General features: G+C 37.8%; 1 protein-coding gene and 1 pseudogene across 5 annotated transcripts in view; one reads left to right on the top strand and one right to left on the bottom strand.

Annotated features, from left to right (window-relative positions):
* Positions 1 to 26558, top strand: part of C16H8orf34 (chromosome 16 C8orf34 homolog) — a 454294-nt gene that overhangs the window by 140339 nt on the left and 287397 nt on the right. For all 5 annotated transcript variants that reach the window (XM_030795298.1, XM_030795297.1, XM_030795295.1 and 2 more), the window contains 2 exons: positions 14458 to 14630; positions 25890 to 26056. In XM_030795298.1, coding sequence (XP_030651158.1) covers positions 14458 to 14630; positions 25890 to 26056 — 340 coding nt within the window. The remainder of the gene's footprint in view (positions 1 to 14457; positions 14631 to 25889; positions 26057 to 26558) is intronic.
* LOC105737645 lies at positions 18448 to 18843 on the bottom strand (annotated as a pseudogene).

Below are 26558 nucleotides of genomic sequence, written 5' to 3'. Positions count from 1 at the left end.
CAGCTCTTGGCTTTACCCTCTGGAAGTTTCTTTCCTTTTTGTTAACCTCTTTGGCCACTTCTAAGAGGGCATTGGTAAAGATGTCTTTGAGCAACTTCCTCAGCTTCCTTACTTACTGTAGAAAACTGGGGGCCCAGAGGGCTTTTTATATCTAAACCAGTTTCAGCCCCTTTAACTCCAGGCTGATGCTTTTGTCAATCAAGTTGTCCCAAATAATTTATGGATTTCCTTTACATAGTTTGATTCCTCTCCTCTTCTTATGTGAAAAACTATATGCACAATTATTTTTAAGACAAGCCTATTTTTCTAGATTTAATTACTGGTAATTCAGGTGTTGTGAAACACCTTGAATAGGCACCATTTCAGTTTTTTTCAGAGGTCTTAATAAAGGGTCTTATAGTTACATCCTTGATCTCTTCTTTACCCTAAGGCCTTATCTTTCTGGCAAGGCCGTGAATTTAAATTTTCACAAAGATATATATTAATTTTAAAGTATTTGTCTGGAAAGACCGGAGATAAGAAACTCAGCCAGACTCTTAATGTTTTTTTCTGAGTTTTGTTTGCAAATTGGCCAGTTATTTTCTAAGCTCATCTATTTATTGAAGACACTCATCATATATAGCTAAAATCAAGTGGATAATATTTGCAATACTTTTCCTTCTTGCTCAATTTTGAAAATTTATTAGGTTCTCTATCTTCCAAGTTATCATAGATGATAGTTTTACCAAACACTTTAACGGCACATAACACTGGTCTCCATTTTTCCAAACTTTCATAATAATTTTCTTACGTTTTTATAGCCTCCCTTGCAACTATATCCCAAAATCAATGGCATATATTTTGGGCTTTTATTAATCAACACTCTACTTCTAGGATGAATTTCTACCTCATTTAGCCAGAGCTACATACTAATTTACTCCAAAACTCAGTGGCTGAATACAATAAATATTTCTCCTGCTTTTCTGGGGTTTGGCTGATTTAGGCTGGTTCTTGGCTGGATGGGCTCAACGGGTCTCAGTTGGGCCCTCTCATGTGTCTAGAGGTTGGCTGGCTGTCGGTTGATATAACCTGGGCTTGTCCAGAGTGACTTCAGTCTGTTCCAAATGTTTTGCATCTGTCTTTTGAGACTGGCGAACAAGCATAGGTGTGTCTTTCTCAAGGGGATGACAGAAATGCAAGAGAGCAAGTCGAAAAATGCAAGGAATCTGGAAGCCATGGTGACAAAAATTCAGACTTGCAGACAATTTGAATGGTGAATAAGACAGGGTTTTATTGGGTGAAAAAGGAAGAAAAGGGGGAAACAGGGACTCTTGCTAGGCCAGAGTCTCTGCTAGAGTGCTTCCTGCCTCTCAGTTCGAATTGCAGTTTCCACACAGGAAGAGGAGGGGCCAGGTTCCTCCCTGCTGCAAATGTTGTGAACTTCTGGGTCTCCACCCCAATGCTCAGGCCAGTTGGAGTTTTTCTGGGGACCCCTCTCCTACCTGGCTGTCTCATTCCCCCCTCTAAAGAAGTAGATCTAGCTGCTGTTAAAATAAGGATAAGGACAAAGACCAATCTTAACTGCTTCCTGCTGACAGGGGGCGCTATTTTGGGGGAAACGGCAGTCAGAGCTCCCTCAGAGGCCAATCTAAGGGTTCCAGCAGAAGGGGCCATTGTCAAAGGCTCTGGTTGCATGACTGCTTGGAGTTTGATTGCCTGAAGGCAAAAGCAGACAAACTGGGTTATTAGAAAGCATGTATCAAACCAAAAAAGGGGAGCTAAGGACAGCTCAAAAATCCCAAGGCCTTTTAGCAGTGTGCACAGGGAGAGGGAGGCCAAAAGCCCTACTGGCAAAAAAAACTTGACCCTTTTGCTGGCATGTTGGGCTTCTGGGCTCCCTTCCCCTGAGCTCAATCCTAAGCCAACCAATTTAAGACTTTGGAAATTAAGTTTTCCCAGTTTGGAGGATGCACTGAGGTGAGTGTCTCATAGTACAGACACAATTACCTATTTGTGAAGAGAGAACCAAGGAGGAGAAAGAAAAAAGAAGGCATTTTTTAAAGGAGTCCCAGGGATTTGGGATGCATTTGAGAGGGGTACAGACTGAAGATGAATGGCTAACCCATCCAGAAAGAGGGGAGCAGGCATTCCTGGTTCCCTTCTCTTCCTAGCAGATACCTGGGGTAAGTGAGGGAGAGAAGGAAGAGCATCCTCTTTCCCTCTTTCGTCCTTGCATGCCTGAATCCTGGAGACTGTGGCAGATGCTGTCATGGGTGTCAAAGTGACTTGCACCCATGAAGCAGGGGGCCAAGGGGGTGGAATCATCTGCTTTTACCCACATACATCCTATCTCCCCTGCTGTTGGTAGCCTCAAATTTCCTAGGACTCATTTATGCCATGGATACTAATATGGCCTTTATCCATGGAACAGGAAGCTTGGGCTTGGCTTAACTGGCAGGAATCAGCCATGCTCACCTGTGCTGTGCCTTTTAACATCTGTCGTTGTCTGCCTCTGGATCCTGTAAATCCAGTTTTTTTCTTAGGGCTTTGACCCAAAGCTTGGAATTGAGTCTGGGACAAAATGTGCCTTCGGTAGTTGCATGCACTCCCTATCGTAGGCCAAATACCAAGGTGAAACTGCAGAACTGAGTCCTCCTCCCCCAAGGGAGAGGAAAGGATGTCTTATGATAGACCCAGAAAACTGGTAAATATAGTTATGCTTGTAAGATTTGGGTGGATGGTGCTTGGCTTTGGTTAGCTCCCTTGGTCTTACTTTCCCAAAAGAAAACCTCTGAGTGATGGGCATCCTATTTATCCCATCACCTGGCAGGATTTGCAGGATAATTCCTCAGAACTAGGATATTAACCTAGGTTTTTACATTAGCTACTCCTCCTGTTCTTTTGGAGCTGCCGCCAGAGATTGCTGGTTGGTTCACAGGAACAAGCAGGGTTAGTCTAAAATGTAGGCAAAAACTGAAAAACAACTAGTGAGTTTAGAATTTGATGACAAATGTATAAGTTTTGAAACATGATTTCTATCTCTCCTGTCCTCATTTATGTTGAGAAAAAAAATCATAATAGGACCGAGTTGTTTGCAGAATAGACTTTAATCTTATACTTGGCCTGATTATTTGCATAAAGTGCAGCAAGAATAATTATTTCTACATTGGCCTTTTGGATTGGCTTTGAGGGAACTCTGTTCCCCCCAAGGAATCTCAGATAAGGCCTTTAAAGCCCATCCAAGCCATGGGTTGGGTATTCTTCAATACCTGTGACTTGTGTGATCCTCTTCTCTTAAGGTCTGAAGATAAACTTGGATCTCCTGGGCCTGTTAGAAACTGACATTCTTCACTGACCACATGTCAGGAACCCTGTACAGGGACTGCACAGATGAGGGTATGAGGCCAGTCTCCCCAATGGGCTTATATTGGCTCTGCAAGTTGAGATTGACTCCTTAAAGGGAAGCATACTCTTCCAGTCAAAGCCTTGGTAAAATAACCACTTTCTCCAATTGTGTCCTGTTGCAAAAGAAAAATGGATTCTTATGGCACTGATGCAAACAACTATATTGCTGTTATAAATAAATTTTTTGGTGCTGCCAAAGAAATAGCACTCAAACATAAATTTAATTTTCTCAGCAAGGCAATTGTTACTTCTATAGAATGGTGTGCCTCGTGGATGGAGCAATGGCGAGAGCACATCTGAACAAGGGAGGAGAAGGGGTTCTTATTCCTGATGCAAGTAGCCCCTACTGCTGTGTTATTCCCCTATTGACTAGGGTTGAACTGCACAGTCTAAGCTAATTTTGACTGGCTATTTTAAAGAGAGCAGGGGTACTAGCTGGAGTGGGGGCAGTGAGTAGTTTGGCGGGAAGGATGGTTACAGAACAGGTGACTCAGGATGAGTCAGGATGGAGCAGGTGACTGGCAGTGACTCAGGTCTAAGCAGATGACCAGGGGAACAGATGTGAATTACTGATTAGAATTGGCAGGAAAGTTTTTTACTGAAACTAGAGGCAAGGGGTGAAGAGAACCAGGAAGTTAAACTTTAAAATGGAGAACAGAAAATAAGAGGGCTGAACATACTGACATGCTGATTCTTTGAAGAGAAACTTGGGGTTCGCTATATTTAACAATGCCATAAGTTAAGAATACTTATGGATAGTTTCCAAATTCTAGAAGAACCAGGCAGAGAGAACATGCTCCAAATTTTGTTCGTAAGAGTATAACTTACTCAATTATTAAAGGCTGTAAGTAGTTCAAAATAAGCTTCCTTGACTCTGAAAAACAAAATAGGGATCAGCAATATTCCAAGCAAAAGTCAAAAAGGTTGTTTGCTTCAGCTCTCTGATTTTAGTCATTTAGTTAACTCTGGTTTTTCTTGATATTTGTGAACACTTCAGCTCTTTATGAAGTGTTTTTTTTTCTTTATTCAAATGTCACAATCTTCAAAGTTAGCAGAAGCCTGTATTTGGGAGCACCTGTTAAATTTCTGTAGCTTATTCACAACCATCTTTTGAAAAGGATTAAAACAAGACAATAATTGTCTGTGAATAGCAAAATGTCCAGGTTAGTTACAGTTAGAAACACAACTGACAAAGAAGTTTGGTTATTTTTGTGGTTTACCATAACTTAACATAACAACCTTAATTATGATTGATAGCATATACTTGGACATTAGAATTTTAGAAATCCCATACAATTTTGGAACATACATTAGCATTATTCACAAAAATATAACCTAAAGAAGATTGAACATCATTTTGGCAATCCCGTGTACCTAAACATGTTAAATAATCCTGTTTACCTTTCTTTCTGGATGTTTCAGGGGCCCTTTGAACCAATGAAAAAGCCAGATGTCAGGGAAAACAATTTTGAAAATGAAGTTTGATTTGGGGAAGGCTGTCAAATATGTTCGAGATTTAAAACACCTGATATTATGAAATAGAATTCCACATTATCATAAATTATTTATTTTGCCAAAATGATGAATCAGAAATTTTAAATAAGTAAAAACCTTTTATAACCTTTTCTAACTATATATAATATATTTAGTCAATATGTTCACACAGAGAAACTCTTCTGCAAGATTAATTTTCAGAATTCTTCCTTCACTTGTTTGAACTTTTAGCTTTTCCTATCTAATTTAAAGCAGTCCTTTAACCCTAGGCAAAAATTTACGTTTCCATGCCTTCTTATAACCTTTTACCAAAAAAAAAAAAAAAAAAAAAAAAAAAAACCACCACCACCAAATTTTACTGTTCTTACACACCTTGCATGTAAATCTATTTCCAGTAGTCTCAATTACATGTTATAATTGTAACTCCTAGCAATTTTTCACTTTAAGGTAAAACTTGGTAAGTTGCTTTAATTGTGTGCTAAGTGCAGCCAAGGTTTGAGTCCGGCATAATTAAGGGCATGATTAGTTCCATATGTCCCCAGGCCTTACCAATTGTGAAGCCGGCACATCAAATAGTTTCAAAACCAAAAAAGCAGTTTGTAACCTCAAAACACTTAGCAAACCTTTCATCTGACCTGCATATTTTATTTCACCTACATTACATTTTAATGATCTCTGCATTTTACCAATAACATTTAAGGCTGTTTTTATTTCTGAAAGATTAAAGTCACATGAACTGAAAGGTATCACAGCTTTTAGCTTCCCTTGAAAAAATACTTGATCCAAGCACTTGTCTTTCTTTAGGCCAAATTAATTAGGAGCTCTTATTACAGATATCATACACAGTACAGACACAGATAGGAAGAAGAAAACCTAGTTGTTGGGTGGGAACCTTGAAGAGACAGGGCTAGGAGTACCTGCAGATGTCAAACCAGAAAGGAACTTATTCTCTAAGGTAGGGTTGCTAAACAAAGCCTTGCCACTGGAGTTACAAGCCATGCCCTCAGGATGTAAAACAAGACAGAGGCTTGATTTCACAATCAAAACTTTGCAGAGAATATAAACAGTGATACTTGTGGGGCCTGGCCTAGTAAAAACATCTTCTAAAAGGAACAAAAAATAAAAGTTAACTGCTGACAGGGTAGAAAAGGAGAAGAAAAAAACAAACAGCTTAAATATGCCTGGCGAAGAACCTCTTATTCTTATGCAAGTGGTTCCTCCACCAGGAGAAATGCTTAATTACTGTCCGATGAAGCTGAACCCCTTGTCCAGGTAAGGGGAACGCAGTGGCAGCACATGGCTGGGAACCAGCCAGCTGGCTGTGTGGGACCTTTGGGCCATGTGATCCCAGCCCTAGCAGGGAGCAGGGAGTGGCAGGGAGCTGCTGCTTGCTGGTCTGTCCCAGAAAAGGAAGGAAAAGGCCATGAAAAGGCCCGGGAGTGATAAGGGGTGGGGGTATGGTTTCCAATACCCTCAGAAGTCTGAGGATGGAAAGGCTTAGAAGCAACGGGAAGAGATTTTGAGTCCCCATTTTACTCACCATTTCTCAAGCCCCACGTTGGGCATGAAAAATGTTGCAGGACTTTTATTTAGTTCAGCTAAAGATGGGGTTCTTTGTCCCACAGCCATGAAAATTCAGGCTCGCAGACAATTTGAATGGTGAGTAAGACATGGTTTTATTGGGTGAAAAAGGAATAAAAGGTGGAAACAGGGACTCTTGCTAGGCCAGAGTCCCTGCTAGAGTGCTTCCCACCTCACAGTTCAAATCCCAGATTCCACACAGGATGAGGAGGGGCCAGGCTCCTCCCTGCTGCAAATGTTGTGAACCTCTGTGTCTCCACCCCAGTGCTCAGGCTGATTGGGGTTTCTCTGAGGACCCCCTTCCACCTGGCTGTCTCAGATGCAGGAAGGTGAAGAATCAGGGCCATTAAGTCTATCATTCTACCACCCACTAATGGCATTATCATGCAAGGCAAAGGCTCCAGGCAACCAGGGATCTGTCAACGTGTACAGGGCAGCTACTTGTATCAGCTCCCTCTCATTTTTAGTCTGGACTTGGATTTCCCTTCTGATGGTTTCCCTTCTTTTCCCACAAGTTCTTTTCTCCTAAGCTTTGCATTCAAATGATGTCTTGTTCCATTTCAGCTAGAAGTATTAAATATTTCGAAGAGTGAGTGTTTTCAGAATATCTAGCCCATAATATGAGGAGAAATAGCAGTGCAAAAATTATTAAAATTATTTATTAAGATAGCATATAATTTGCTTTTCTAGCCTATAGGACATGGCTACCTGGCTTTTGTGACTGGGCTTTTGTAGTCCATAAAATTTTTTCTTAATGGGTCTTATTTTCATTCAACAGTATAATAGTTATCCAAATAGTTTGAGTTGGGGTATTCGTGGACCAGGCAGAAACACAATAAGAGAAATATAAGAAAATACAAGTTCATCAAGGAAGGGAGTGCAATTTTATAGTAGGAGATAATTTTAAGGAAGAGATTATAGGAATCAGCAAACAAAATGAACAGAGCGGCATGGAACAGATATGAGTCAGAATGAGAAAGCTGGCATTGAAACAATTTAATAGTGTATACATGTTCAATATACTAAGTGCACATGATAAAAAGTAGTTTAATTCTTTTAATTAGCTAGATTATTGTAATCATTTCATGCTATATATGTACATTAAAAAATCACATTGTACACCTTAAATATATACAATTTTTGTCAGTCATACGATTTTCAAAAAGTAGTTTAATTATTTGGGAAGCCTTTCTAAACAATGTAGGAATAGAACCTGAGTTCTGAGATCTGACCTCACTTACTTAGTTTTTTTTTTTTTGTCTTTTTCCTGTAATGCCTACAGCCCTCCCTTTTTTCCTTCTTTCTCCAGCTGCTCTATGTAAATTACATGCTATGCGATATAGAAGATAATTTCTCATCTTCACCACTTAAGTGTGGGTAGATACAAATCGGCAAGATTGGCCTGTGTTTCATAAGCTTTCCAACGTTAACCACCTTAAAGCAGTGTAAACCCAAATGATCTTATGTCCTTGCACTCCATTTATAATTGATATTGTGAAAAGTATATGCAAACAAAGTTGAAACTTAGTAACAAAACTCAAGAGCCACAATCATCTCATTAATATGTTCTGAGTAAGATAAAAGCAATTTTCTCTTTTTACATTATTCATATTACAGTTTTAACATATTGACTAGTAAGACACAGATGGTTCCAGGTTTTTCACTGAATGTAATATAAAGTTTTTGGGAAGAATGTATTCTGTTAAGTAAATATCATTAAAGATTAAAAATTCTTTGAATACTCTTTTCAACAGCTGATGTGATGTACTGGCCTTCGGCCAGTATACACAAATTGTACTATATATGAATCAGTTCACACTAACGATTACAAAGAATAAGAGCTAGTGAGAAAAGAGCTAACAGTCTGCTTACATTACCATCTTTAATCCCTAACTTGAATTCAATGTGTATATTATTTTAAGGATGCTTATTATCTATTCCAAACACCTAATGTGTTTGTGTAACAGAATTGTGTTCCAAAAACTTCCTTTTTTGAAATAGCAGGATCAAAATAATTTATCCAAACCTTAAGAGTTTATAAGAAATATTTCATTTAAAAAAAATGACCATCTTGTAGACATTCTTCTGATATGGCTTAAAAAGTATATTAGTCAGTGTTGTCTGGGAATCATTTACATGATTTTGGTTAGACGTAGAGATACTTCATAATTCACTGCATATGCACTGTTTTTCATTCTTGAGGATTTTAAAAATTTGTTCAACACTTCTTTTCGTGTTTATTTTCATGAAATCAGAATTATGCTATTTATTATGAGGGGAGCAAAGGAGTTTAAGACATGACCTCAGCCTTCCATAAACATCCAGTTTTATTAACAAGAGGAAATAGAGTCACATAACTTGGAGTATAATCAAGTGTTGTGCTGAGAACCAGTGGTCATAGTAGTTGAACTCTTGGAATAACCACTGAAAGCAGACTTTTGGAGAGAGAGCCTAGGACAAGGTAACTACTTCCTGGATAGGTGAGCTTCTTGCTGACGAGCCAGACTGCAGAAATTTGTAAGCTTTGAGAGAATTTTTGACTGGGAATGCTATTTATTTATTTATTTATTTATTTGAGATGGAGTCTCACTCTGTCACCCAGGCTGGAGTGCAGTGGCATGATCTTGGCTCATTGCAACCTCCTCCTCGCAGGTTCAAGTGATTCTCCTGCATCTGCCTCCCGAGTAGCTGAGATTATAGGCGTGTGCCACCACGCCCAGCTAATTTTTTTTTATTTTTAGTAGAGATGGGGTTTCACAGCGTTGGTCAGGCTGGTCTCGAACTCCTGACCTTGCCATCTGCCCACTTTAGCCTTCCAAAGTTCTGGGATTACAGGTGTGAGCCACCACGCCCTGCCTGCTTTTCTTATTAAAGTTATGCTGACTTGCTTAAGAACCTCAAAACCTAGGGACCTCTATACTTGAAAGGGCAAAGGAACATGTATTTTTACATTACTAAAGAATAATTAGGATTTTAAAAGTTTATCTCTGAAATTTTAAATGTTTTTTTACCATGTATTTAAAATATTTTCAAAATAATTTTTAATTCGTTCACATTTTTAAATTACTTTTGCCATGGATTGCTGTGTTATATGAAGTGTTTAGAACTGCTCTCTTCACTAAAACCCTTTCATAAAGATCTATGGAAGGATGTTTACTTAGCTTAATCAAATATAAATAATATAACCAAAACTCTTCTACTTTGATCTACTATGTGTAAAAAGGCTATATTCAAAATTTTTCAGAGATATATACATTTTTAAAAGGAGAAAGTGCTCTTTGCTTCCATTTTTTCATCAACACTAGAATGGGAGGAATATAAAGAGCTTTGTGAATTCAGAAAAATATAGTAGAGCCCCATTTTTCACCTGTAAAATATTCACTTCCTAACTCCTCTGACTCTGTTTGCAGCTCTTAGTATTGCTTTGCTTGTCAGCTATTTCTCACTGAATTTCTACACCAGGTGGAGTTAGACATCCTGAATATCACACCGTTTATTCTCTCTCTGTGCTCTACTTTTCAATAGCAATACATCTACCATTGCGTGTGATTTCCTAGTAAGTAACCAGGGAGTTAGTTCTGATTCTCTACTGCTCTCAACTTTCTGATCATACCCAACTCTAAAACCTTTTTCACTCTTTGGCTTACAGGGCCTAAACTCATCTGTTTCTGTTGTTCCAGTGGTCAATTTCTTTGTTCATTTCTTTGTTTCAAGTCCCATCTACTTTGAGCCTATAGCTAGACAAATCTCCAAGCCCAATTCTGCCCCATATGTAAATGAGATTAATAACATTGAATTATTCAACCTTTTAAATATAACATCTATAAAATGAAACTTTATAGGATGAAAATCTGCACTGTCAATTCCCTGTTCTGTTACTCTGCCCTTATTGACTACCATGTATCTATTCTTACTCAATTTGTCCATTCCACAGTGATACATCAAATATATAGAAATGACTTGAATACAGTCCACACTCTTAAATATTTGTATCTGGCTTATACACAGGATTTTACGGTTTATCTGTATCCCAAACCTCAGCATCACTCAATATACCCATGAAACAACCCTACATGTGCACCTCCTGAATCCAAAATTTAAAAAAGGAAGAAGGCACAATTTATACTGAAGTTTGGTCATGTCCCTTGGTGAGACTACCACTGCTGAATCCAGTCCATGTTGAGCTTCAGCTTCCTCTTCTCTGAACTAGTATATTTAATTACAAAACACACATGTGCGGCCATTTATATATATATAAATTTATTTATAATCTTATTTTGTACTTTACATGTTTGTATCTCTTCCCTCAAAATAAACAGAATAGCAATGAAAAACCTTTAGAATATGGATCATAGATTTAATACATTTAATGTGCTTCCTCTGACACTCCCTTTAGGGCCCTAAATAACAGACAGCCTCTAGTACATCAAGCCAGAAAAAGATGCCAACTCTCCAAACTCATAGTCCAAGGTAGACTTTATGAACATTCCGTTGTTGGCTTTTGATTTAGCATTAAAATTTGTGGCTGGGTACGGTGGTTCATGAATGTAATCCCAGCACTCTGGGAGGCCAAGGTGCATGGATCACAAGGTCAAGAGATCGAGACCATCCTGGCCAACATGGTGAAAGCCCATCTCTACTAAAACTACAAAAATTAGCTGGGCATGGTGGTGTGCACCTGTAGTCCCAGCTATTCGGGAGGCTGAGGCAGGGGAATCTCTTGAACCCGGGAGGTGGAGGTTGCAGTGAGCCGAGATCGTGCCACTGCACTCCAGCCTGGCAACAGAGCAAGACTCAAAAAAAAAAAAAAAAAAAAAAGGCAAGTATGCAAAAAAAAGTGGTAGATACAGGGGATATGTTACATAAATTGTGATTGAAAGAACAGTGGCAATCAAGGGTCTGGTTTTATTCTTTTCTCATACATTGTACGATGATAAAATGTGCTTCAAAATGAAAAATTTATTGTAACACTATGATCAAGCATATTAAAGTAAGAATTAAAAGACACAGATCTAAGGCTTAGCTTTCCCATTTAGTAGAAGTGACTGTTTGAAGTATCAGATTCTTTAGCTTCCTTTGGTCTTTATGTATGAGACCTTGACATTTAAAGTAATAGTGCTCATTGTCGACTTAATTGTAAACATAAACACAAACTTGGGCACTTACATTGTGCAACTCTACTTTCTGGTCAGTCAGGAGATGCAGAACACACCTGTATTACTTTTGGAAAGTTGTGAAAATTAAAATACAAATTTCGTATACATATGTGTGTATATATAATAGTTTTTTCTCAGAGACCTCATAGCTCGCTGAGAATACATCAACACACAACATTTAACACACAGTGACACACAGCAATTCTATTTTAAAAGCCTGCAAAGCAGAGCCAGTTAAATTGTTTTTGTTATTCTCCAATAAAAGTATGGAAATTGAGAGTATTTGGTGAATTTTACAGCAATCTGATATTTGTTGAATGAAAACAGATTTAAAACCCTTGGCTTATATTTTATATGACTTTGTTTTGTAAAGATTGTTGTTTATGATTATTGATTTTCATGGTATTTCATGAAATTATTAGTCCTGAGGGTTTGAAAATTAAAGCAAAACAAATTAAAAAAAAATGGTCTTTCACCTGGGGGTGGTGGGGAGAATTTTATGGTTTAACTATGTTATTTACTAATTCATTTGATACAATAGGCTTTATAATTCTTACCATCCCCATTTTATAGTTGGAGAAAATGAAATTCAAGGAATAAGTAACATTGTAAAGTCTCACAGATGGAAAAGTATTCTGAAGTTGTAAATATGTTTATCGATTTTTAAATTCAAAAACATGTCTTCACAATCATCTGCTTTTAAAAGTAAATACAGATTTAAAATTGAACAGGATTGTTAATTTTAATTTCTGTTCTTCAAATAATATTAAATTGTGGCAGATGCATATGCCCTTCTGATTAGTTGAAAACATTCATTTGATTGCATTATTTTACAGCTGAAATCCATTGTAGTGCTTTAATTTTCTGATGTGAGGAATATAAGTATAGAAAGAGTTCAGATTACTTGCTAAGTTTTACAAACACTGGTTCTAAAATGTATCTGCTGTATTTTCATGTAGGCTGGATCAATATTAAGATATCTAGTTCCTGCCGGGCGCGGTGGCTCACGCTTGTAATCCCAGCACTTTGGGAGGCCGAGGTGGGCGGATCACGAGGTCAGGAGATCGAGACCACGGTGAAACCCCGTCTCTACTAAAAATACAAAAATTAGCCGAGCCTGGTGGCGGGCGCCTGTAGTCCCAGCTACTCGGAGAGGCTGAGGCAGGAGAATGGCGTGAACCCGGGAGGCGGAGCTTGCAGTGAGCCGAGATTGCGCCACTGCACTCCAGCCTGGGCGACAGAGCGAGACTCCGTCTCAAAAAAAAAAAAAAGATATCTAGTTCCTTTCTGTCACTTGCTATTACTTGAAGAAATGCTCATCAAATATGTTCTAAATCATATTTCATGTGTTGCTTTTGGTATTATATTTGTATGTTGATTATATATTGTATGTATTGTAAGATTATATTGTATTATATTCTGTACTGAAATGTAGAATATGTTGTGAAGTCTGAAGACTCAGAACACCATCTGAATTTTTATTTTTTTATTTTATTTTATTATTATTTTTTAAGACGGAGTCTTGCTCTGTCGCCCAGGCTGGAGTGCAGTGGCGCAATCTCGGCTCACTGCAAGCTCCGCCTCCCGGGTTCACGCCATTCTCCTGCCTCAGCCTCCCGAGTAGCTGGGACTACAGGCGCCCGCCACTACGCCCGGCTAATTTTTTTATTTTTCTGTATTTTTAGTAGAGACGGGGTTTCACCTTGTTAGCCAGGATGGTCTCGATCTCCTGATGTCATTATCCGCCCACCTCGGCCTCCCAAAGTTCTGGGCTTACAGGCGTGAGCCACCGCACCCAGCCCACCTTCTGAATTTTTAAAGAATTGTTCAAGACTATTGTAATAGTAAAATTTATCACTAAACATATTTAAGCAAGGCCTATATTTTTCAGCTGAAGAGGCATTAAAAATATATTTTTTTCATTACATATTTACTGTAGAATACAGAAATGATGTTGCAATGCAAAAAGAAGAAACTAAAATTACCTGTAGTTCCTTCATTCAGATAAAGGCACTATTAAATTTTGGCCTTATTTTACCATTGTTTTCTTCAGCATATCAAGCAGTTCTTTGCCTGTAGCAAGTCTTAATAAATATTAGAGAATGAAGAAATGAATGAATTAGTGAACAAGAAAAGAATATACACTCATATGAATTTTTTAAACAAAAACTAGATTATACTATAAGTATTGCTTTTTAACTTGCCCTTTTTTCACATAACAAAAAATCCCTAGCAATACATGTATTCAGTATTCTACTACAATAGTATTTTAATAGCTGTATCATATCCGAGTCCATGAAAACAGATTACTAACATTTGTTGAATTAGCATAACATATCTCCCATTGATATTGCCGTGTTTCGAATTTCTACTGGATCCTGAAATGTCTAAAATGCTTTGCAGTTGGAGGCAATACACGCTTCGAGCCTTATCTCTTCTTGTCCCTATCCCCTGACCCCAACCCAGTGTCCACCTAGGCAATTATTTACTATTTCCCAGCAGTGACACCAAGCTCTCTCCCTATGTGGGCCGCCCTGTTTACAACACACTCTTCCTTCTGCCTTGAATGCTCATCCCACACCTCTTTCCTGAGAGCACACTTGCAGCCTTCCAAATTCAAAGCAAAGATTTCACTCCTGGGTCCTTTATCACAGTGACCTTAGGAATTAGCATTAATCATTAGAACAAGCTATCTAGTAGAGTTGGAGGAAACTGAAGTTTTACATCAATTCAGAAAGACAAAAAGCATTTGACAGTCAAATCTCCGGGCAACTTTATTTCCCTGTTGTCCTGTTAATAAGAAAAAGCCATCTAAGACAGCATATTCTTTTCTTCTCTTCAGGAAACAGTGACATTTAATTCTTCTCTTCTGAGGCCCCGTGTGATTGGAGAATGGATTGGTAGAGAAGAAAATGATGCTGATCCTCTAGCCGCTGAAATGCTACAGCCTCCAATTCCAAGAAGCAAAAATGACCAATGGGAAAGTGAAGATAGTGGCTCTAGCCCTGCAGGAAGGTGAGATGAGCTGTCTGCTGTGATTCTATATTACTAGCCATTAAAAGGTAAAGGGAAAATAAACCCAAGTTCATGGTTTTTATGAAATCCTTTTTAGTAGTTTTTTATAGAAAATTATGTTAGTCTATACATAGGATAAAAACATCAATTGCTGTCTCTTAAAATGAGAGTTTCAGACCTGCTTTGGGGTTTTGGTGTTGATTTCTTTTCTTCAAATCTAGATCACCATATCTTTGCTACTAAAACCAAATAGAGGATTAATTTCAAGATATGCTGCCAGTCAAGAGCTACTATAATATTGGACAGAGAGTGGCTCGCTGTTAAGAATTGGAGAGGAGGGACTTCTGATGTACCAGAAGGATATTGTTAATCATCAGGGATAATAAAATTATTAAATGTATAATAGACCATAGGAGGCAAAGTTAATATGGACCATAAAGAGAGAGAAACCTTAGTTAGAACCATTTAAGTTTAAAGTTGATAACTATGATTGAATATATTTATTAACATTTTCTTTGTTTAATTTTTGAAACTGCTATTATATGTAAATGTGAAAGTCCATACTTTGGTTTTACTCAGAGCCCTGATGCTCAAAATGGTGGCAGGAGATTTACCTTACGTGCCCATGTGCTGGTAATAGTGAATTAATGTTGAAATGTCCAGATCTTATTTATTGGAAATACTATATTCAGAGTAATTTTTTTTTGTAATACCAGTTGCAATGAGTAAAACTCAAAACAAAAATGAAAACTTCTGCAAAGTGTCTGGGGTGAAAAATATCATGGGAGGCGAAAACAAATACTCATGAATGGAAATGTGACAGGAGCTTAAGCTTTCTGTGAGTGTTACCAGCTGCCCGTCACAGAAGAGTTTTTCCTATGCATAGCATAGCCACAGTTACTTGGCATTTTCTATGTTAAATTTAGCAGCAGCCAATAACTATTCTTTCTCAAGGAGAAAATTGTATTTTCTACAATGTAATAGCTTTCAGGGGTTCTTTGCGGTGACTTATCACTTGGCTGGAGGGAAGGAAATTCAGAATACTCATTAATGTGCTTCAGGCCTCTAGAAAATTGATTCTATTTCCATGAGAAATAACTTTTAAATTATTTAAATAGTTGAAGTGTCCTGTGTGAGGAGAAGAAAACCATTTATAAAGATCCATTTACCTTCTTTGTGAAATGTCAGATCAATTTCATCTGTCAATGAGGGTAATTTTTTTAATACCAGGCTTATAAAACCTACTAGACCTTTATCTTTATTCATTGGTAGATCTTTAGTTCTTAAATGTAAAATAGAGAAATGTCAACTTTCATTTTACTTTCATTTAGTCATAATAATAATCAGAACTATTTATCGCAAGTGTTAGTGCTTCTATTTTCTTCCTAGCTTCAGTGAGCTCTTATTCCCGCTTGAATACTCAATAAGGGAGAACCTTTTCTCTAATCCTAGTGGACTCTCTTACCTAGAAAACTCAGTCCATGAACATGTCTCTTAAATGTTTGTCTTAATTTTTTTCAGCTTTATTTTTCTCTGTCTTTAAATTATAAGTCGAGGTATTACGCTATGACAGGAAAGAGCTGGTGAAATTCTGCCCAGGTGCCCCCATTAGAGTAGAAAGAATACATGCATATCTGAATTAAATTTCAGGAACAGCAGTAAACTACGGGCTAGAAACTATATTTTCTCCATCTTCTAATACAAAACAGGATTTTTGAATTTATGCCAGCAACTCACACAGCATTAGATTTGATTTGGATCAAGCAGAAAGAGTTGGGGAAAATTTTTTAATGGCTCCAGAGTCCGTAACTATAGTATTAGCTTTTACCCTTAAATAGAAATGAACCTGTACTCTACTTTAATGACCAACTGACAAAATCATATCCTAGACTCCTGAAAGAGAAAACTTAATTTTCAAGCATGACTCCATCCATTTTTCACCCCACCCTCTCCACTGGGGCTGGCACATTTTTGTTGTCGTTTGACATCTGTTACATGAGTGACAAAGGCACAGGCTGATGTTAGGCATCTGCTAAATAAAGCTTATTGACAAGAAGAACCGTTTATAGTCTTATCTTTATTTCTTGCAGCCTTTCCTATCTCAGTTTTTCTCTATTGTGTATTCAGTCTTACTCAATTGACTACTGCAACACTCCATCTTTGTTACATAGCCAGCTTTCCTTCTCATGCAGAATAATAGATACATGATAGGCTAGAGTTTCACCATTAGATTAGAGGGAATTAAATAAATGGTATAATAAACCTTGAGAGTCTTACGGGTAGAAGCTTACCCCCTTTTTTTAATGATGCACTGTATGTGAACTTCTTCCTGTAGGTCCCCCAAATATGACATTGTATGAAGAGGTCAACAAATATGTTACAAATAGCTTGATACAAATGACACCTGAAGCATTAAGTGCTGGTTAGAAAAGAAATTGCGAGGGTGATAAATGGAAACTAGCAGACTAAGACAAGAGATACTAACATGGAGTCCTGCCACATCTTTCTTAGATTCTCAAAGCAGTTCAGAATTAAGAGTGCTTAAAAAAGAAATTAAAGCATTTGAGCAAGAAAAGCAAGAGGAATTCACCGAAGAGAGAGGTGAACGTGTTGGGAAATGATTGGAGGCTTTCTGTGATTGTCAAATGCTACCTGCTATGGCTTGCCTAGCTATTTAGTGGGAAACATATACATTCATTGCACATTTAGAGTTTTTTTTTTTTTTTTTTTTTTGGAGACGGAGTCTTGCTCTGTCACCCAGGCTGGAGTGCAGTGGCGCGATCTCGGCTCGCTGCAAGCTCCGCCTCCCGGGTTCACGCCATTCTCCTGCCTCAGCTTCTCCAAGTAGCTGGGACTACAGGCGCCCGCCACCATGCCCGGCTAATTTTTTGTATTTTTAGTAGAGACGGGGTTTCACCGTGGTCTGGATCTCCTGACCTCGTGATCCGCCCGCCTCGGCCTCCCAAAGTGCTGGGATTACAAGCGTGAGCCACCGCGCCCGGCCACATTTAGAGTTATTAAAAATAATCCCACATTTATAATATAAATGTAAACAAAAATTGGGTTTAATAAGCCTATATAATCTTATTTTAAGCTGTCTTAATTAAACTTTGCAATAACTGAGTAATAGATTTTCTAAAATTACTTATTAAATTGTAATGTGAATTTATAAATATGCTCATCAAGCCTTGAAGCCTAATGAAGTTCCTCTAAAGCTGAATCACCTTATTAAAACAAAAATAATATCCATAAATACTGTAGATCTGGTGAATTGGCTTTATTTCTTAAGTGAACACTGTTGTTAGATTGAAAATAGGTCATAAAATAAAGAGAAATTTTATAATTTAGAAATGTATATGAAATATTAAAATAAAAGCTAAATTCACTTCCCATTAAGAAGTTTTCTTTCCATTAAAGCTCATAATTGCTTCTAACATACCTGTGAATAAAACCTGGAAATGGTCCCCTTCCTCTTAGAATTTTTTCTATTGGCAGAAAGAGACAAGCAGTAAACAAGTGAATATACAAATATATGCCATAAATTCAAGTAGTGATAGGTATGATGGAAAATAAATCAAATTTAGTAATTTAGAAATAATCTAACATGAAATTTTAAGCATAAATAATTTTAATTGATGAATATGTAATCTGCCCAAGAGACCAAAGAACAGAAGCCTTGAAATAACTAAGACACACAAAAATTATACCTCATAACTTACAAATTTCTTAATTTCTTTTTTCGTACAAGTTCAATCCAAAACAAATTTCTTTTTGGTTTCCCTCTGAGGCATTTTATTTGTAAGTATGTATTACATCCCTAGAAAAAGAATCCCAGGATTTTCCCTCCTGTGTGTCTTCGTCTTACTTCTTTGTGGTCCACAATGCCAGCTGAGGTTGTCAGTACAATGAAACTGAACTGGTCAGATGGGAGCAGATTATGCTGCCATTTTTCTAGATCTTTGAGTTGCACATGAAACCTGGGGCTGATCACTCCACACTTGTTTAGCCTGCCTATGAGGTTCACAACAATCTTCCCAGCTCTGTGATTATCAGTGATTTCAGATTCACCAGTGTAACCATGCTTCATCATCACAGTGAGAAACCAGATGATGACTCTGGAGTATGGCTTGATAAGAATCTGGTGTTTGTCTCTCTTTTTAGCATTGTGGATGCTCTGGAGAATATCAGCCAAGACATTCATGTGCACCATTGTGGCAGCATGGAAAGATGGCAGCTGAAAGAGACAAATTTCTTTTTTTTTTTTTTTTGAGACGGAGTCTCGCTCTGTCGCCCAGGCTGGAGTGCAGTGGTGTGATCTTGGCTCACTGCAATCTCCACCTCCCAGTTCAAGTGAGCCTCCCACCTTAGCCTCCTAAGAAGCTGGGACTACAGGTGCGCCCCACCATGCCTGGCTAATTTCTTTTAAATTTTTTGTAGAGATGGGGTTTCACTATGTTGCCCAGGCAGGTCTTGTATTCCTGGATTCAAGTAATACATCCATCTTGGCCCCAAAGTGCTGGGATTACAGGTATGAGCCACCATGCCTGTTTAAGACAAATTTCTTTTTAAAGCCAAAAGAGCATACATTTAATTTCAGATCATTGATGAAGTCCTTTGGACAGGTTGAAAGTTTTCTTTTTATTTATTTAGTATTCATTTGCTTATGTTAATACCAGGTAATGTGCTAGATACTGGATAAGACTGACATGACAAAAAATCCTAGACTCAAAGGAATTGCTTAAAAGTGGAGGAGAATGATTTTTAAAAAGTTTTATTTCTGCTCAGTTCACACAGTGCTTGGTATATGACAAGCACTTAAGTGTCTGCTAAACTGATTCTAAAACATCATATTTATATATTCTTAAAATAGCTCTTATGCATAAAAATCTATATGCAACAATTGAGTGTGAAACTTTTCATGACCTCTTCAACTTCCAAGGCCTTAGTGCAAAGGGCACCCTTTAATTAATGACTGGAGTCAAAAAAAAAAAAAAAAGGACACAGGTTCAGCCTACAAGACTGTGAGGGTGAACTCAACAAGCTTAGGAGATAGTCCAAGAAATCATCCAATTTTTCAACAGAAAGAACGCATGGAATCAGATCAAACTAACGTTTACCAACCTATGCTTACCAACCTATGCTCAGAAAGAAAGTGTGAAACTAAACGGAGCAAGCTCCGGCCCACGAGTGAGACAGGAGTCCGGAGGAGGAGGGCCAGTGGTCAGAATGAAGGCTCAGGAAGCTCCACCTGCTCAGGCAGGCCCACAGGGGAGGGTCTGTGGGGCGACCTCTTTAAACTGTTCCTTTCCATTTGATCCTGGTTTAGAAATCACTCTTTTAAACCAAAGCAAAGTGGATTCCTTGAGTATATGAACACCAAATTGAAATATTAACTGCTAGTCTTTCTCATCAGGCCTCTTTTTGTACACTTTCTTTTGATGTGGGATATTATGGCTCAAGAGGAGGCGATCACATATCCAGGATGCCCCCCTTGTGTTCTTTGAACACATAATGGTATTAATTACCACTTAGAGGTTGCTCTATGTGCTTTGCATATCTTAACCCATTTCATCCTTATGAAAACACTATTATTCAGAAATGAGAGGCCCGGCGCGGCGGCTCACGCCTGTAAGCACTTTGGGAGGCCGAGGCATGCAGATCACGAGGTCAGGAGATCGAAACTATCCTGGCCAACATGGTGAAACCCCGTCTCTACTAAAAATACAAAAAATTAGCCGGGCGTGGTGGCGGGCGCCTGTAGTCCCAGCTACTCAGGAGGCTGAGGCAGGAGAATGGCGTGAACCCGGGAGGTGGAGCTTGCAGTGAGCCGAGATTGTGCCACTGCACTCCAGGCTGGGTGACAGAGCGAGACTGTCTCAAAAAAAAAAGGAATGAGAAAACTAAGTCCCGGAGTGGCTACATCCCCATCCCAAGATTGATAGCCATTAGGTCACTGAGCTAGGCTGCCTTGCTTCAAATTCTGTGCATTTAAATCCTTTGCTCTACAGTCTCTCTTCAGAAAGCTGTTCTAAGAATCCTGTTATTAAGCTTTAGGTTCAAATCTGGGAAGGAGGGGCCACAGAACCCTAAGTGCTCTTAGAAAAACCCCTCTTGTTCTGATCTCACTCAACACTGTCTGTATGGACACTCCTGCGTCCCTGCAGCAGGCTGCTATTTTTTCTTAATGGTTGTAGGATCCACAGGCTGTGGGGCTGGAGAAGAGGGTGGTGTCATCCTTTATCGTCTGCTGCTTCCAGATCTTGCTGTCTCCTCCCTAAAACCATCCCCAGTTCTGCATCTTGCTCTGAATTTCCCAGTGCGTTAATTTCCCACATCGTCTTCTAGCAATAATTTGCTAACTGTCAGCCATTCCCCTTTCTCTGAATATTCAAACGTCCGGCTCCTGTAACTCTCCCCAGTAGCTTTGCTGCATTGGTTAAGTTGGCGTCGACATCATCGGTGATCCTTCCCCAAACCTGGCCTCTCACCTCCTTTGCCTACTCTTTGCCACGTATCTTGAATTCCACGCTACCTCCCCATCACTCCCTCTGTCATATCCTAGACCTTCTCATTCTCATTATCTGCAAATCCATGATTTCAATTTCAGGCATCTCACTTTCCGACTACCACCTCTCATCTTTCTAGTTTATTGCCTCTGACACTCAGCTTTAACTGGGACCCCCAAAACACGGAGACTGCCGAAGTTTTATTGTTTCTCACCCACCTTGTTCTTAATTTTTCTCCTTAGTCAGGTTTATCTATGCCCCATCATGGTAATTGGTCCCTTGGATATGTCCTCAAATCTTCTGCTCCTCTTTTCCTGTTTTACTCTCCTGGAAAAACTCTACCATGTTTAAATCTAATTGTTTCCCTATTCTGTGGCTGAACCAACCTAGGCTAGAGAAGGACACATGGCCACACTGGCCAGTGTCACTGAATTCACGACCACCAAACTCCAGGGGCACACTGGTGCTACCCGGCGATGCAGCTGCACCTACCTCTGCCATTCACGTATTCACTCTCCTCAGTGATGACTTCACATTTTTCCTGCTCTCCCCCAATCTCCAACACTTTTCCCCCCATCCTTATTCTTAACTAATGACTCTTGTTTCCTGTTTCAAAGAGAAAATAGCTGCAGTCATAAAGAAAACCTCCATAAGCTTCCTCCAGCAGACTCTCTGTGCACCTGGCTTATCTGCCCTCAGGTTTTCTGCGCTTCCCCATGGCTATGGGTGAGTCACTCATGCTCCGCCTAGGGCAAGCTCCTCCACTCAGCGCTAGATCCTTACTCTAACTCACCCATGTAAGCTCATCACTTCTCTTCATTCCCTGCACCATTCCTTTCTCCTAGCTCATTCCCCTCAGCATGAAAGTATGATGAAACTTCTCTCTTAAAAAGTGAAGCCTCTCTAGCCCCAGCGATTAATTGTTCTCTGACTTTCATTCAATTTACAAAGAAACTCCTCAAAGAAGTTTACTTGTGTGCACTCCCTCATTTTGCGATCTTTTCCAAATAGAATGTTATTCCCACCACTTATTGAAAGCAACCTTGTCAATGTCACAGGATGAACTCTTGTCCAAGTTACCCACTGTCAGTCAAATGACCTCTGCCTTCTGAAATTCCAGCCTCAAGTCTCAGCCCCCATCTTACTTGACCTAACAGCAGTGTTTGAGATTTCATCTCTCAGTTATTTATTCAAATATTTTCCTCACAATCCTTATCTGTAATTGTGAAATTCATAATGCTCTGACAACCAAAGTTGTTTTCATAATTCATTATAGCGAAACCTGATCTGAACCCTGCAGATTCTTTATTTATCCCACTCAGTGGGAATGCTGATACATAATGATGTAGAAATACTGAAGTATTTGATAACAGGGTGAGGCCACAGACCCTCCGGAATGTATTATATAATACAGAGTTTATGCAACAGAACACATCCAGCCCCAAGGATTCTAGAAAAACAGTTATGGATCTGGAATAAAATTCTAAGTTTATATTTGGTTAGATATACTCTTTTTCTGTAAGTAGGCATGTTTTGATGATATGTTTGCCTTTTAGAAATAATTATATTATGTTTTATAAACAGACATTTGATTTATGCTTATTCATATAAAGTAAGATTTCAAGATACAGTATACATTAATTTTGCATAAAATATTTAATATCTAACCATCCTATATATATATTTAGGTACATAGTAAGCAGAAGCAGTAGTCAGAATGTACATATAACATCTGCTTCAAACAGTTATACTTTGTGAATTATTATTTAACTCCTAAGGAGGAAAATCGCCTTAAAGCCGTAACTGTCTTTTTACATGAAAACATAAAATATATTTGGTAAGCATAGAATATTATAAAATATGATATTCTATTACCTTTTGTTAAATTTACAATATAAAATTTAAAGTTATGGAGGAAAATTTAATTGATTTATTAAACAGACCTAAATAGAGCTATTTGCCAGGCACTGTTCTACATTTATTAACCCTTTTTAATAGTCCAACCACTGGATTATTAAATATATTGGAAGTACTACAGTAAGCTGCATTATGGATAACGGAACTGAGGAAAAGAAAGAAGTAACTTGCCCCAAATTATTCATCTTGTAAATAAACTATGTTCAATTGTCCTTCAAAGCAGTATCTGTATCCCTTCTAGTAATCAAAAGCGAATGGGGCTCAAATAATACATGAATATTGTTATTTTAAATGAATTTAATTTAGATAAAATAATTTAGGTGTTAATTCAGCTTAACATGTTAGATCTATCAGCTAAGAAATCCAAATTAAAATTTTGTTTTGATTGGTTTTGTTTACTTCTCAATGAATAAAGTTGGTCAAGGAAGACTTTAACATTGTTACATTGTTTCTCAGTTTAGAAGACACATAATGCAATGATGCAGAGGACAGATGCCATGGCAAGAGACTGGAGCTAAATAAACTTCTTCCTTCCATTTTCAAGTGAATATTTATGTTTTATTTTCATTATTAAAGAGTAAACATGATTTTCTTTAATTATTTGGAATGATATCGAGGGTTAGTCAAATTAAAAAATTACTTAAAAAGGGGTGCATGTTTACGACATCTTAGCAACAATCCTATTTCTGTTGGGAACCTAAGCTGGGATAGAAGATAAAATTAAAATAAATATTGCCAACATGTGTATGTTTTCATGTATTTGTTCTTATTTTTTCCCTCACCTTTTTACTTTTAAAAGTTTCAAACCACAGAATATTTAAAAGTAGTAATATCAAGATCCACATACCCTCCACCTGTATTCACCAATGAACATTTTACCATCTTTATGACCTATTATCTATATATCTATCATATATCATATTCTATTTTTTGCTGAACCATCTGAAAATAAATTATAGATTTTATAAAATGTTAATTCTGTTATTCTTCAGGATGTATTTCTTAGGAATATTTTCTTATGTACCCATAATATAATCATCATATCAAACCAATCCCACCATAAAGTTATCTAATGTAGAGTCCATTTTCAAATTTCTTCAATTTTTCCAGTAAAGTCCTTTATGGATTTTTGTATACTTGTTTATTTCTTTTTTATCTAGCATCTAATAAAGGAACATGTGTGGAATCTAGTTGTCAAATCTTTTTAGTCTTCTATAATCTACAACAGTCCTCTGCCTTTTGTTTCTTTTTTATGACATTTACATTCTTGAAGGCTATGGGCCAGTTATCTTGAAAAAGTTCCCCAAATCTGCATTTGTCTGATTGTTCTCTGATTAAATTCAGATTAGACATTTTTGGAAAAAAATTCTACATAGTTGATGGGATGTACTTTCTTATTATATCATATTAGGAAGTACATAATGTCAGTTTGTCCAGTATTATTGGTGATGCTAAGTTTGATCACTTGATTAAGGTGATGTCCACCAGATTTTTCCAGTGTAAAGGTATCAGTTGCCCTTTCAAATTAACAAGTCATGTCACTTCTGCTTGGACAAGATGGCACAGACTAATTACTTTCTGCTGTCCCTCACTACATACCCCTATAAACCCTGAAATAAAGCAAGAGACACCAAAAGAGAACTGTGACAAGGGTAAAGAGGAAGGTGGAATGGTTAGGAACCTGAGGGCTGGAGGAACAGCTGAGCAGCAGGGCTCCTTGCAATTCCCCACTCAACAGAATAAGGGGCATTTCTTCGCTCCCAAAGTAGCAAGAGAAGGTGGCCCATATAGGTTATTTCTCCCCCTGATTGAACAGTAGCTACACCAACAACACCAAGAGAAGCCAGAGACACAGGCCAGGGGAATTGACGATTCTCATTGGCAATACATGGTTAGGGGACATGCTTTCCTTCCCTGCCAGACTTGAGACTCCCTTTCTCCACTAAAGATGCTACCAGAGCTGAGTGGCAACAATGAATCTACCTCAGGGGCAAGAAAGAATCTATTTCAAAACATTAGGAAGGAACACAGAAAAACAGAAAGAGCAGAAATATGGGTATATACAATGGACTATCCTCACGAGTTTTAGGAATGATATTTAACTATTGAAACAAAAATTATAACACCATCTGATACTCAATAATATTTAAAAGTAGGGAAACTAAAGGGTCCAAAATGGAAGTAAGGTTTCTATACTTCACTCCAAGTGGTAAATGTTGATATTAATAAAACAGTCTGCTGAATGTGGTACAATATACGTATACATATTGTAACAGGAAGAACAGTCACTAATAAAACTATACAAAGAGATAGACTCAAAAGCACTATAAATAAAAGCAAGACAATTCAATGAGGGAGAGAATAGTATTTTTAACAAATGGTGTTCAGACAACTATATACACATATGCAAAAGAAATTAAAGTTGAGTATTTTAAAACATCTTAATGTAATATTTTAAAATATCTATTCCATTGAATGTGTTTTCCTTAACATGCATTTGCTTTGTAAATCAGGGACTAATAATATGGACTTTCTAGCTCTTCTTTAAAAATCAGAAAATTCATCAAGTAGACTTTAATTTCCACATGGCAACAATAGGTAGGAGTAAATTAGCACCTTCCCTCTTAAGTGAGCCAAATTTCAGTTTCCCCATATTCACTTGGGAATTCCTTAGCGAGGTACAGATGGGTGTCCAAGAAAGATGATATTTCCATTATCCTTGGGGAAAACTTTAGTAACATGTCCACATATGTGTGTAATAAAATAACCAAATGGAAATTTATTTGTAGATTTTCTTTACTTATCACAGCTAATTAACATTTAAATATTTCTTCAGCTTAAAGATGGAGCCTAAGAACAAAGGATTAAAACAGCAGCAACAGCAACATAAGAAACTCCTGGCCGCAATGCTCTCTCAAGATTCTTTTGAGTCCATCCACAGCCCTACCCCATCTGTAACAGAAGAAGATATTGATAATGAAGATGATGCAATGGAATTGCTGGGTAATTTTAAAAATTAATAATTTCTCATTTTCTTCTTTGGCATTGTAAAAAAACGTGTAGTGATTAAGAGATTTAAAAAGTTTTGAATAGCCTTGTCTTAGGGAAAAGAAACCATTTAGTAGATATTTTATTTACATTAGACTCCCATAAAGTTGCATGTAAGAACTAAATTGAAATACCCTAAGCATATGAATATTTATTAGACTGTATTTTGTGCTTTGTGTATGCTGCACTTTACCTTCTGACTACGTAATGAAGCGTTATTCTGTGTGCAAGTGTGATCAAAATTCAAGTCTGTCTGCTTTATTCTCTGATAATAATTGCCTTGTTTACATCTATTGTCTATAAAATATACCCAAAGTACATATTTCAGCCCTCACTCCAAAATGTCTCCCTGTTATTTTGAGGATGCTTTAGAAAAATAGAATAAAGTTGAAAGGGGAGATAGTAAATTCGTGTTTTACGTTTTCCGTAAATGACAGGAAAGTTTGCAGAGATTTCG

The sequence above is a fragment of the Nomascus leucogenys genome, chromosome 16, assembly GCF_006542625.1.
Source record: "Nomascus leucogenys isolate Asia chromosome 16, Asia_NLE_v1, whole genome shotgun sequence".
NCBI classification, from domain to species: Eukaryota; Metazoa; Chordata; class Mammalia; order Primates; family Hylobatidae; genus Nomascus; species Nomascus leucogenys.
The sequence above is the reverse complement of the archived record's forward strand: the minus strand, read 5'-3'. Positions and strand labels throughout refer to the sequence as shown.